The sequence below is a fragment of the Barbus barbus genome, assembly GCF_936440315.1.
Source record: "Barbus barbus genome assembly, chromosome: 47".
NCBI lineage: Eukaryota > Metazoa > Chordata > Actinopteri > Cypriniformes > Cyprinidae > Barbus > Barbus barbus.
The window spans coordinates 6,135,627-6,148,180 of record NC_136725.1 but is presented as its reverse complement, the minus strand read 5'-3'; the positions used below and the strand labels follow the sequence as shown (position 1 = coordinate 6,148,180).

Below are 12,554 nucleotides of genomic sequence, written 5' to 3'. Positions count from 1 at the left end.
CGTTCTAAAAATAGAGCAGCTGCCGGAACATAACTCCACTCGTTTTGTGTTTGCAAACACTGCAATGAGGGCTTACATTTCATAGAGTCTCCTTTAACACAATTACAATTACAATGACAAACTCCAGTCTTCAGTGTCACATGAGCTGATTTGCTGCTCAAGAAAATGTGTGTGTGTATTTTTGTGTAAACCGTGATACATTTGTTTCAGGATGAACTGAAAGGTCAAAAGAACAGCATTTATTTGAGATTAAATAAATGCATTAAAATCTTGGATTAAAATCTTGTGTAACATTATATAAGTGTTTACTGTAACTTTTGATCAATTTAATGAGTCCTTGCTAAATAAAAGTAAAAATTAAAACAAAAATGCTGATGTAAGCTTTTGAACAGTGTGTATATATACAATTATTTAAAAAAATAAAACATATATAACTTTTCCATAAATTTATTTATAAAAATTATTTTTAGCCAATTACAGATTAACCTACAAAAATCTATTTTTCCCTGTTACGTGCTCTAATAATATAACATTGTTTTTGGTGTCAATGATGATTACTCATAGGACAGATTCTGAGTGGGAGAACACCTCACCTGATCTCAATACTGAGTTTCTAGTCTGAGAACACAAACAACAGAACCGACTGATTTGTGTTCTTAGCTTCGGTTTGCTTTCAGAGCTCAGCGTGTGCGTCTGTGTGTTTCAGCGATCAGATGGCCGTGTCAGGGCTGCATGTAAGGCACAATTCCTTCAGCAGGGGGTCAATGCAGGGCACAGATCTGCTGGGCAAAGATGGGACGGAGAGTGAGCCTGACAGAGACATCGAGCTGGAGCTGTCCGCTCTGGACATGGAGGACACAGAGACACAGGACTGTAGCTCTGAGGTAACTTTTAGACTCAGTCTTGAAAGCCTAGATTGCATTGGCTTGTTTAGTGTCTAATTGCTTATATAATCTGAAGGACTCTATGGAAACCCAAAGCCGCTCCAAGAACAGCCACCTCTCTACAGTCTTCGGTGATCCAGCAGCAAGTTCTCAGTTGGAAAACAACCTGCCTGACAGAATGGATGCCCACCTTATGAAGAAGATGGCATTCAGGTAAGCAGAACTTTGTTGACACTGCAAACAAATCTGATTCGGTGTTCAAAACCCTATTTTTGGGGCTGACTGTTTGCTTGTCATTTTGCAAGTGATGAAATCGGATCAGTTTGTTTGTTGTCAATACCCAGCGTATCTACATTGGTTGCTGTAGTTATGATGTAAGCATCAGCGCAATGTCAAGATACTTTCTCAAACAACAACTGTCAGTGAAGTCAGTGTGGAAAGAGAGGAAAACGTTGCCAATTTTTATCACGATATGTAGCTGCAATGCTGAATATAAGTGACATACTGTGTCCAGAATTGCTGACTCTTTGACTCATTCACTACATAGCATAATTCAAATAATAGGGTTATTATAGTTTAGAAGTTTTGATTTTGTTTATATATTTTCAGTTTATTTTGTTTTTATTCTTTATTCGAAAAACGAAAATTAATTTATGGCCATTTTTATTTTATTTTAGTTAGTTTTGTGAACATGAAAATGTACTGTATTTAATGTTCACTTTTTTCCTAGTTATGTTATGTAAAAATTCAAACCACGTGACAAATTTGTGAACATCAAAAAGAAGCAACTTTGCAATTTTTCTGAAAAAAAAGTCTGAATTTTTGACACAAAAAGCAGAACCTCTCTATGAATGTTGACTAAACATTTCCAAAAATATTTTATTGAATGCTGAAAAATGTATTCAGATGTATACACTTGTAACAAAAAGAGAAATTCATTATTTGTGAAGTTATTTTGGTTTGAAATAAATATTTAATGCTTTTGTATTGTGTATGATGTGGTGTTAACTGACCTACAGAACACTGTATTTGCTTTATGACAGATTTGACAACAGACATCATGTTGCGACCCAGCACAAAACATAGTACAAACACTGTTCATTGTGTAAAAATTGCAAAACAGTCTTGAAATATATTACTATTACTGCATAGACCTACCAATATGCAAAATAATTAACATAACATGGAACAAACTGTAGATATTGTATTAATATTAGCCATATTATTGTATGACAGGTGAATGTGAACCAACTTACCACGCACAACATTTGACATCAACAACTACAAATACTGGCAGCATTTTCTCTCCCGTTTTAAAAGTTGATAAGCTTGTTGATATATTATTAAGAGATGTAATTATTTATCTTATGGTGATTTATGGTATTACAGAAAGACCCTCTCTCCTGGAAACCTCAGTATGGGAAAGATGTCGATGAGGACATGCTCGCCCAGGCCCGGAGACCCTCCGCGACCCAGTCCAGGACCTGAGATGCTGCTAAACGGGAACTGAGGCGGGCTGAAAATACCAGTCCTCCTCATGTTCTAATTCCATGGGGTCATGCCAAGAATCCACCATCCTCCTTAGGTAGAAGGTAGAGTTGCCCTTATAGGAGTCAATCGAGGCAGCAAGACGCAGCCAAAAGCCTTCTGTATTCATGTGTTCTCTTCATAAGAGCTAGCTATGCCCTGTAATTGTAATCACTCATTGTCTGTTCAGAGTTTGTTTGTTTTTCTTAATCACTGCTTGTGGATGAATGCTCATGTTAAGTCACAACTCCACCTCAGGTAACTCTCGATGTCAGCCAATCAGAACTCTCTCCAAGCCAGGAAACCAGTTACCCATGTCTTTTAGCACACTGAGGAAACCATAATCTACTGTATGATGATTATATAGCAGACGCTTCCAATATATCTTAAGAATAACTAAGGTGCTTGGAATCTATAGAACATGCATTATTATTAATATTATTGCAGTGTCAGCCACTGAAATGTTATGTGCATTAATTGTTTATTGGGCATCATTGTTGAAACAGCCATTCATTGATCATTGTTTAAATGTATGCGTGTGGATTATGGTATATGTCTGGCATCTCTAAGAGACATTTCACAGGTAATCAATATTTTGTAGAAATATTCAAAAGAAACAGTTCACCCAAAAATGAAAGTTCTGGCATTCTGTCATCACCATAAACACAAGGTTAAAGTGGGCCATACGACTTGTGTTATGTTATTACGTTAAACGTTATTTCCAAGTCTTATGAAGCCAGTTAGAGTTGAAAAAGCAACCAGAAGAGGTGCTGAGTCCAAGTCAACACACACATCAGAAGATGGTCAAGTCTGAGTGAAGACCAAGACCAGAAAAGGGCCCAGTCTGAGTCAAGGCAGAAACCAGAAGAGGGCTGAGTCTAAATCAAGACAGAGACCAGAAGAGTGTTGAGTCTGAGTCAAGACAGAGACCAGAAGAGGGCCCAGTCCGAGTCAAGACAGAGACCAGAAGAGTGTTGAGTCTGAGTCAAGACAGAGAAAAGAAGAGGGCCCAGTCTGAGTCAAGACAGAGACCAGAAAAGGCCCAGTCCGAGTCAAGACAGAAACCAGAAGAGGGCTGAGTCTAAATGGCCCAGTCTGAGTCAAGACAGAGACCAGAAGAGTGTTGAGTCTGAATCAAGACAGAGACCAGAAGAGGGCCCAGTCTGAGTCAAGACAGAGACCAGAAGAGGGCCCAGTCCGAGTCAAGACAGAGACCAGAAGATAGATGAGTCTGAGTCTAGACTGAGACCAGAAGAGTGTTGAGTCTGAGTCAAGACAGAGACCAAAAGAGTGTTGAGTCTGAGTCAAGACAGAGACCAAAAGAGAGATGAGTCTGAGTCTAGACTGAGACCAGAAGAGTGTTGAGTCTGAGTCAAGACAGAGACCAAAAGAGAGATGAGTCTGAGTCTAGACTGAGACCAGAAGAGTGTTGAGTCCGAGTCAAGACAGAGACCAGAAGAGTGTTGAGTCCGAGTCAAGACAGAGACCAGAAGATGGCCCAGTCTGAGTCAAGACAGAGACCAGAAGATGGCCCAGTCTGAGTCAAGACAGAGACCAGAAGATGGCCCAGTCTGAGTCAAAACAGAGACCAGAAGATGGCCCAGTCTGAGTCAAAACAGAGACCAGAAGATGGCCCAGTCCGAGTCAAAACAGAGACCAGAAGTGTTGAGTCTGAGTCTAGACTGAGTCAAGACCAAGGCCAGGGCTGTATCCGAAATCGGCCCCTATACCCTCATTCACTATTCCCTACATTAGTCCACTCATACAGTTCACTTGAAGGAGTGAATGAAAACGAGTGAGTGAATTCGGACACTCAGTGCACCGGAAGGACTGCCGCTTTTGCATAGTTTGCTTGCTGTTTAATTATCATTTGATATGGGCAGCTCCAGTAGTAAGATTGAAGGATTTATCTTGAACTCTGTCACGGAAATTATTTATAAACCCTAATAGTCAATTTACAATTAAATTTGTACCTATGTTGTATTACGCCGTATTACGGCGTGGACGAGCGCTTCTAAAATCACTGAATGGATGATGCAGCTGCGGGCGCCATCTTCTGGCGAGACGCGGGAATTCACTCGGTGCGCGACTCTCACAGTGCATTCTGGGGATTCTCTAGCCGTTGAGTGTACATCGGTTGTACACTCGTTTTTGCGGTGCATTGTGGGATTGAATGAGTGCACTCAAGAACGTCCACTATGGTTTCGAACACCACTTAAAATGGCTGTCCCCTCAACTAGTGCACTATTTGAGGGTATAGGAGGCGATTTCGGATACAGCCCATGAGTCTAAGGCCGTTTCTCAATATGCGTACTTGTCTGTACTTGTGTTCTTGTGGACTTGTGAAACGTCATCAGTCGCTGCCCAAGTACTGTTCCAATTCAAAGTTCACATCTAGCCAAGTCCAGTTCAAATCCCCGGATGTGTTCTTGATCCGCCCCTTTTACCGAGGATGCATCGAGAGGTGACTTGTGTGGACTTGATTCCGGCCATAACCCAGAATTCAGTTCGTCCTCCCGTCCTTGAGAGTTCGTTCTTCTGAGTCGAACTTGGCAAGTCCAAACTCGAAAGGACGGAAGTCCAGACTCTGCGAACTTGGTATTGAGAAACGGCGTAAGACTTGGACTTGTGTACTACAATACAAAATTTTGGTCATTTTTGGGAGAGCTGTATCTTTAATAGCTATAAGCAACAAACAGCACAATAGGATTTCACAGTTCAGTCTTGTTTGAGGATGTGGAATTGTTTAGTGTGTATGAAACGTCTAATACAGTGACAGTTCCGTTGTTTACAGTAGTCAAAAGGTCACTTCGGTTTTTGCTTTTGATTTTGTTGATTCCTGTAATTTCAGTTTGAAGAATACAGATGATTAGATTGAGTTTTAGGGTTCTTTAGTTTCCAAAATTCTTGTTTTCCCTTATTTTATTACAAAACATTGCTAACTTCCATGAAGTTGTTGTTGGAATATTTTGTATCAGTTTTTAATTGTTTGGTCAGCATTTTGAAAGTACAATCAACCCTACAGTATCTTCAAACCATCACATGTTTTTGAGGATTATTTCCTGCTTGATTAAGAGTAAGTAGAGGAAAAATAATCACAGTAACTCCAAGATTGCTGGTGCTTTCATGTAGTTTTGTGCACTGTAGTGTTCCTGAAAGGAAATTAAAACTGTGTAACAGCGCATTGAAGAACTCTCCCATTTAAAATAGCATTTCAGTATCTAATTCATCACAGGATTGTTTTTTTGTTTTATACTTTTCTCCGTTCACTGATTTCTCTTTTGTTATATGTATTGCCTGGACCAGTTAAGTGTGTGTGTGTATATGTATGAATGTGCATATTGTCTTAAGCCTGAACAAAATATGAATATGAATGCATTATTACTTAAGACTGTTAATCTTATGTGGTATTAGTGTTTTTCCACTTAAAATGAGAAATGTGGAGTGAATCTTCCTGGTCTCGGCTCAAGCACTGTCTCATTAAATCTCATTTTGCCTCCTGCAGTCAAAGCGTTTTCGACAGGCGATGTTACAGCTGCACCTTCCAGCAAAGACTTTTTTTGCTAAATGCTTTTTGAACGATATACAGACATTTTTAATGGATGAGTCCTAGTGTGCTTATGCATAGCATCTTGTTGATTTAGTGCACATGTAAAGACTTTTGCCTTTATTTTTGGTTTATCTTATATCTGTTGGGCCTCATCTGATACGAGAGTTTCAAAAATGGCGCTGGGTTGGTAACGATCTGAGTTTCCATTCTAAGTTTCTCTCTAGCTATCAAATTGCCTTTAAAATGTCACTTTTCCTATTTTATCACCCGTTGCGATGCAGCAAAGCCTTATTAGTACATGTTTGACTCGTTTATCTGGCCAGCTCAGCCCTGTATTATGCATGCTGCCTTTGGCAAAGAGGTTCTTTGGCGAAGGAAGTATGATTGTGTAGTTGTGTCACACAACACCCCAGTGCTGTGAATGTCCTGCACTGTATCTTGCATTTTACTCACTTCCTATAGCACTTACCGTCTGCTTGTTTGGATTAATATCAGGATTATGATTGTTATTGTTTTATATCCATAGTTCTGTAGTTTTTTCCCTTGGAAATGTCAGTTTTGTTTGCATTTAAATTTTACAAATTTGCTTAGCTGTAATAATGGGGCAGGACGTGTTTGGTTGTGATGATGCTTGTTTTTGTCCTGTATGCAACTGCAAAAACGAACTGATGTGTTGGATATTTTTACGTCTGTATTAGACATTTTATTTGCAAATCTATTGTTCGATTCAATTGTAAATGAATAGAAGATGGGCATCCGTCATTTTATACAACCAGAGCCATCATTAGATGGACATACTGCACATTTTTATGATATATAATCAGATATATGAGGCTATTTATGGTCACAGAGAGAAAGAGTCTAAAAGTCAGGAATATCTTTTGATGAAATAATAGCAGAAAATATTTATATTGCATTCGTTTCTTTTTAAATACCACCAGGCAAAGATTTCCCTTTTGCTTGTGGCAATGCAAGAAATAATATATAGAAATGTAGCCAACGCACAGTCGATTCTTACTGGTTGTTTGTTTGTTATTGCTCTTGTATCTTGGCTAAGCTTAGCTCTGATATATAGGGCAAGCTGGTGAGATGAATCTAAAGGTCATGACATGTAGTTGCATGCCAAGATAATAAACACAGTTACATCATCACATGAGTGTTCAGATTCTTTCTTATACCCCCAGGATGCAGTTTTATGAGTAAGCATGACATCTGCTGGTGTACGGTGGTACGGCATGTAATGGTGGGCTACTTGACTGCAATATCCTCACCTGGACAAACTGAAGACCTGAAATCATTTACAGATTAAAATCCAGCTCACAAAAACGTGTGTGGTCTGAAAATGAGAATGTGTCACAATGCTTTTTACATTTTTTAAACAATTTTCACAAATAGTCACAAAGAAATTAATGTTGAATTAAACATGAAATTTTCAAGTACAAAGAGTGAAACAGTATATATATATATATATATATATATATATATAGGCCCTATTTCTCTTAGTTACAACTTTCAACTACATTTTACAGCAAAAGGCCAATAGTAACGAAAAACCCTGTTGATTGTAAAAGTAAAAAGTTTCCCAAGTTGTTGAAATGACCACATCTATCTAATATTATATAGTTCACATATTTATTTATATTATGTTACTATTTTTGCTAAATTTTAATACAGTAGTAAGAAATATTTTCTTCAGACATCAAATTTTCTTTATACTAGCAAAATATATTTTTGACAACACACAAGCCTCAGAATTTTTTGTAAAGCAAAGTGTATTTTACAGTTATTAGTTTACAGTTAATACATGCTATCTGTCAGAGGAAGTTGTCCGAACCGCATACTGCTTCATGTTCATCTGCATTACCCATATATTCTATACACAGTATATGGAAATTTTCTGTATGCGTGAAAAAAAACAACCTTAGCCAGTTTAGACACCATAATGAACAAAACTTGCAGTCCTTAGAATGGCATGCAATGTATGAAGAGTTTAGATCATTTTCACAACCCAAAACTTACTAACATAGTTACTAACAAAGCATACTAACATTCTACTTTTTTTCTACAGTAGGCCTACGTGTTTAAGCAACATGCTCATGCGTTTTGCCTTATTACTTATTTGGACTGCCAAATATTTCAAAATTTGATGCTAAATAGATTAACAATGTGAAATTGTGCTTATTTTCTAAATTATAAACAGATTTGCTCTTTTCAGGGAAACATGCAACACAATTTAACATGACAACAGTGTAGCATACTACTGTTTGAAATGTTTTTCTTCCACAACTTTGTAAACAACAGTATGCCGAATGTAGTACATACTGCGCAGAATGCAGTACGCTGGATTCCGATTCCATTCCGAAGAATGCCGAGTGCTGCGGCGCATGCGCAGTGCGCGCGGGGTTTGGTTTGTGTTTACAGCAGCACCGTTGCTGGCTAATGTTCATCGCTGTTATGTCAAGCCTCTCTGGAATAAAAAGCTTTTGTGGAAACAGGTAGGATGAGTGGCAACGATGCACACCTCCGTGTTTTTATTTATTCTACACGTCCGTTTCGTTATTCAGTAGTTTAGTCCTTTTAGGAGGAAGATATAACCCAATATATGCAGATTTGGATTTGAGGCTAGCATGCTACAGTGTGTTAGCCCGTTAAAGGCCGTGTGCTGATCTCTGCTTCACTGCATGACACAAACCCTGCAAAGATCTGCACATCTTTGTGACAGATTCTGTTTTAAACGAAGAACAACCGAAAAATCAAGGACGTTGTTTGTGTGTTACTGTCTAAGATTATAATGATTTGCTCGCCTCTTATAGTAGAAACGCATCATCTGCAATAGATGCAAACATAGCTGCATTACTAAATTTTATCTCATGTGTAATGATTCTGAATCTAGTTGGATGTGTTTTGATGGTCATGTGTTTGATTGTACTAGCTGAACCGAATCATTTAACGTTAAATCCGCCAAAAACATCTTTGACTGTTTGTTCAGTGACTCTTTCTGCAGTTTACGTTGTTAACACGCCAATAGGTGGCGACAAGTGACTGTCTTTCTATGTGTAATAAGCAAGTCATTGAATCATGCATTCAAGTGATTTCTTCATTCACCGAGACAAGTGTTATAATTTTCCTTTATTATGACAACAAAGTTACTGTTTCTCCAGTTATCTGTCAGGACTAAGAGCCACAGTAAGTATTTGTTCAGTGCTCTTTCAGACTCTGTTTAGTGAAGGGAAGGTGTTCATTTAGTAAATCAACCAATAAAATGCTCAGTCATAACCTGCGGTCGAATGCTATTGGCTCGTGGAATAGCTAGTATTTTAAGGTGTGGTCACATTGGAGTCAAAACCAGTCCATTTTCTGTTGTCAATAGTGTAGCGAGGAGTGAAGCTCACATAGAAGTCACTTTCAAACCAAGCAGGGTAGCGCCAATTGAATATTAGTGAAATCTGCATGGTGACATTTTTGCACGGGTTCCTATTGAAATGAGCAATTGTAACTGTACCTCAAGGCTGGAAAGCTGAAATAATTAATTGATTTTAAAACAAAAAAACGATTCATTGATTGAAAAAAGTAAGATCACTAATTGTAGCACCACCTTATTCCTCCACCCAGAGGCGGATATATCCATTACTTACTGCCAGCAGTGAGTTTAGCTCTCATAAACGCACATTCATTTTGCTAACATGATTTCAGATTGCCTAACATTTGTCTTTGGAGGAACTGTGTGTCTGGTACGAACAGCCACACCTTAAGATTTAACCTCAGACTGGTGGCTTGTTTTTCCCTGATAGGTGAAGTAACATATTTATTTAATCTATTGTTTCAATAATTACTCAGACATTCATTTGAAAGTGAGCAATGCAACAAAAACCTAGCCTGAAAGCAGTTTGACATAGACCAAAGCTGTACTGTTGCAGAAGATATATTTATTTTTGTTGATTTTTTTTGTCATTATTATTATTAATTCTAGTTATTTATAATTTTCTGTTTAGTATATAGTTATATAATAGTAAACCACAAGTCTGTGTATACACACACACACACACACACACATCAAGAATTTTTGCTTTTTGAAATAAGTACAAGATATATTTGATAAAAAGTTGGTAAAAACAGTAATATTGTAAAATATTACTACAATATCAAATAAATGTTTTTATTTTATTTTAATATATTGTAAAATGTCATTTATTCCTGTGACGCAAAGCTACATTTTCATAAATTTATCATATCAATGTTGAAAACAGTTTTTGCTGTTTTAATATTACTGTGAAAACCGTGCTACGTTACCATTTAAAAGTTTGTGGTAAGTAAATAAATAATTTTAAAAAAGATTTTTATTTAGCAAGGACATTTATAATACAAACAATTTGGTAAATGGTTATCAAAGAGTCCTAAAACATGTATCACTGCTGAAAATTCAGCTTTTAAATTACATTAAAAAATATATTAAAATAGAAAATGGTTATTTTTAATATTAATGTAATAATTCTATATTTTTAATAAAATAAATGCAGCCTTGGTGAGCATAAGAGACTTCTGTCAAAAACATAAAAAAAAAAGCATCATGATCCCAAATTTTTGACAGGTAGTGTCATGAACAGTTTTATATGAAGTCTTTCATTGGTTGAAAAACCTAATAGTAGACTGTAAGTGTTATAAATACATTATAATTCCCAGTGCGCTTGTGTTCCTCAATAATAAACATGCTCCTCAATGGATGTTATGTTGCCAAGGCAGCGATGGCGAAATCGCTCAAGGGTCTGTGTCTTCATCTGGGAAAAATAACTGACTTGCAGCACCACTGCTTTCATATGCACATATTGGACATCATGTTGAATCGTTTCCCAAAACACATGGGATCACGTGAGTTGAGTGATGTGTGAGCAGAGGGCAGGCAGAAAGGCCCAGTGTGTTTAACGGCACAATGACAGATGCTTCTCATCTCTGGGGTATGTGAGACAGCTGGCCCATGTGCAACCGCACCCTGACTCCATATCACTGACAGAGGCCACATGCTTCATTCAGACATTTGAACTACCCACTATAAACCCGTCTTCATGGTCTTTTATTTATTTTTTTTTGCTTATCTTTCCATTTAAAATTAGAGGCAACCACTGCATTTGAATCATGCTCCAAACAAAGATGCTGCATACATGCAACATGAGGAGTTTTTCATCTAAATTAGATTGTGTAATTTCGAAATTTTAGCAAAAACAGAATGGTTTGACTTCAGTTTTGTGAAACTATACATAAAAAATATCTGCATGAAACAGAAACAGCAGACGAGCTGAATGAGACGCAGATTCACTCTCTGCCAGCAGGTGGCGCTTTAAGCGTTTCCTTGTTATAACTTTAATATACATTATACAGAGGCAAGATGAAAATAAAAAATACCATCTAAACTTTTCTAAAGACAGTAAGTTCCCCTCAGATATACTTTCATATAAACTCCTACCCTTAATTGAATCGCGATTTCTTTAGCATCTCAACCGATTTGAATCGTCACATATTTGAATTGATTTTCAATCGGCTCGCGGTTAATCGTTACATCCCTAGTTCGGACTTTATATCTCACACTTTGTTTTTTTCATTGCAGTTCTCAGGAAAAAAACAAACAAACAGAATTGCTAGATGTAAATTCACAATTCAGAATTGTGAGAAATAAATTCAGAATTGCAAGCAAGTTAGAGTTTACATCTCGCAATACTGAATATATTGAGAAGTCTGAATTGTGAGATAAACAGTCAATTTACATTTTTTTATTCTGTGCAAAAAAAAACAGAATTGTAAAAGAGATAAACTCAGAATTGCAAGATACAAACATTCAATTCTGAGAAATAAAAGTTAGAATTGTGAAATATTTCATTTTTTTCTATTCTGTTGCATAAACAGGCTTCCTGCTGATTAGTACAGCTTTATGTAGGCAAATACCCTCATATTGGTGATTTAACTGCTGGCGCAGCTGTAAAGCTTATTAGTGCAGACTACGCTCACTCAGTGGCGTAACTTTGCTTTGAAAAGTGGTGGGGACACCGCACAACTCGTTTTGCTATTTGTTTATTTAATAACCGAATTTACTTGGGGACTGAGTTCAGAGTTGGAAATGCACTTAATTTTCACTTTGATGTACACATGCATCACATTCACAAATATGTCTATAAACATCCAAATAAGCAAAACGTAACATTCATAATGTGAATGTTACGTTTTGCTTATCACAACACATCCAGGGTAGCTAATATCAATCAAAATACGCAAGATAAATATGGTGAACTTACCATTTCATGGCCAGCTCAGCTGCAGCATATTCATTAATTGCACAATTGTGTGTGTGTGTGCGTGTGTGTGTGTGTGTGTGTGTGCGTGTGTGTGCGTGTGTGTGTGTGTGTGTGTGTGTGTGTATTACGATTAATTCTACTTTGAATTACTTGAATGAATGAATTTTCTCTTAATACCAGCCGGACAACTTGCTAAAAGCAGGTGTGATCGATGCACGTGCTGAACATGGAAGAATCAACATTACGTCAAGAGTCAAGACAAGCCCACAAAATGTTTCCTCATCCAATCACATAATTTAACCAATCCTGAAC

At 37.3% G+C, this 12,554-nt stretch overlaps 2 protein-coding genes across 7 annotated transcripts in view; both read left to right on the top strand.

The window, feature by feature from the left end:
- The window catches only part of LOC306865545 (roquin-2-like), a 29,545-nt gene extending 22,434 nt beyond the window's left edge, over nt 1-7,111 (top strand). For all 5 annotated transcript variants that reach the window (XM_079410231.1, XM_079410230.1, XM_079410229.1 and 2 more), the window contains 4 exons: nt 707-884; nt 961-1,097; nt 2,274-4,704; nt 5,030-7,111. In XM_079410231.1, coding sequence (XP_079266357.1) covers nt 707-884; nt 961-1,097; nt 2,274-2,394 — 436 coding nt within the window. In that variant the 3' untranslated portion in view covers nt 2,395-4,704; nt 5,030-7,111. The remainder of the gene's footprint in view (nt 1-706; nt 885-960; nt 1,098-2,273; nt 4,705-5,029) is intronic.
- A 1,240-nt stretch (nt 7,112-8,351) lies between these two features.
- rabgap1 (RAB GTPase activating protein 1) overlaps nt 8,352-12,554 on the top strand; it is a 92,093-nt gene continuing 87,890 nt past the window's right edge. Inside the window, exon 1 of one of the 2 annotated variants that reach the window (XM_079410944.1) lies at nt 8,352-8,456. The gene's annotated coding sequence lies outside the window, so the exon portion shown is untranslated. The remainder of the gene's footprint in view (nt 8,457-12,554) is intronic. The other variant, XM_079410945.1, reaches the window with a different exon arrangement.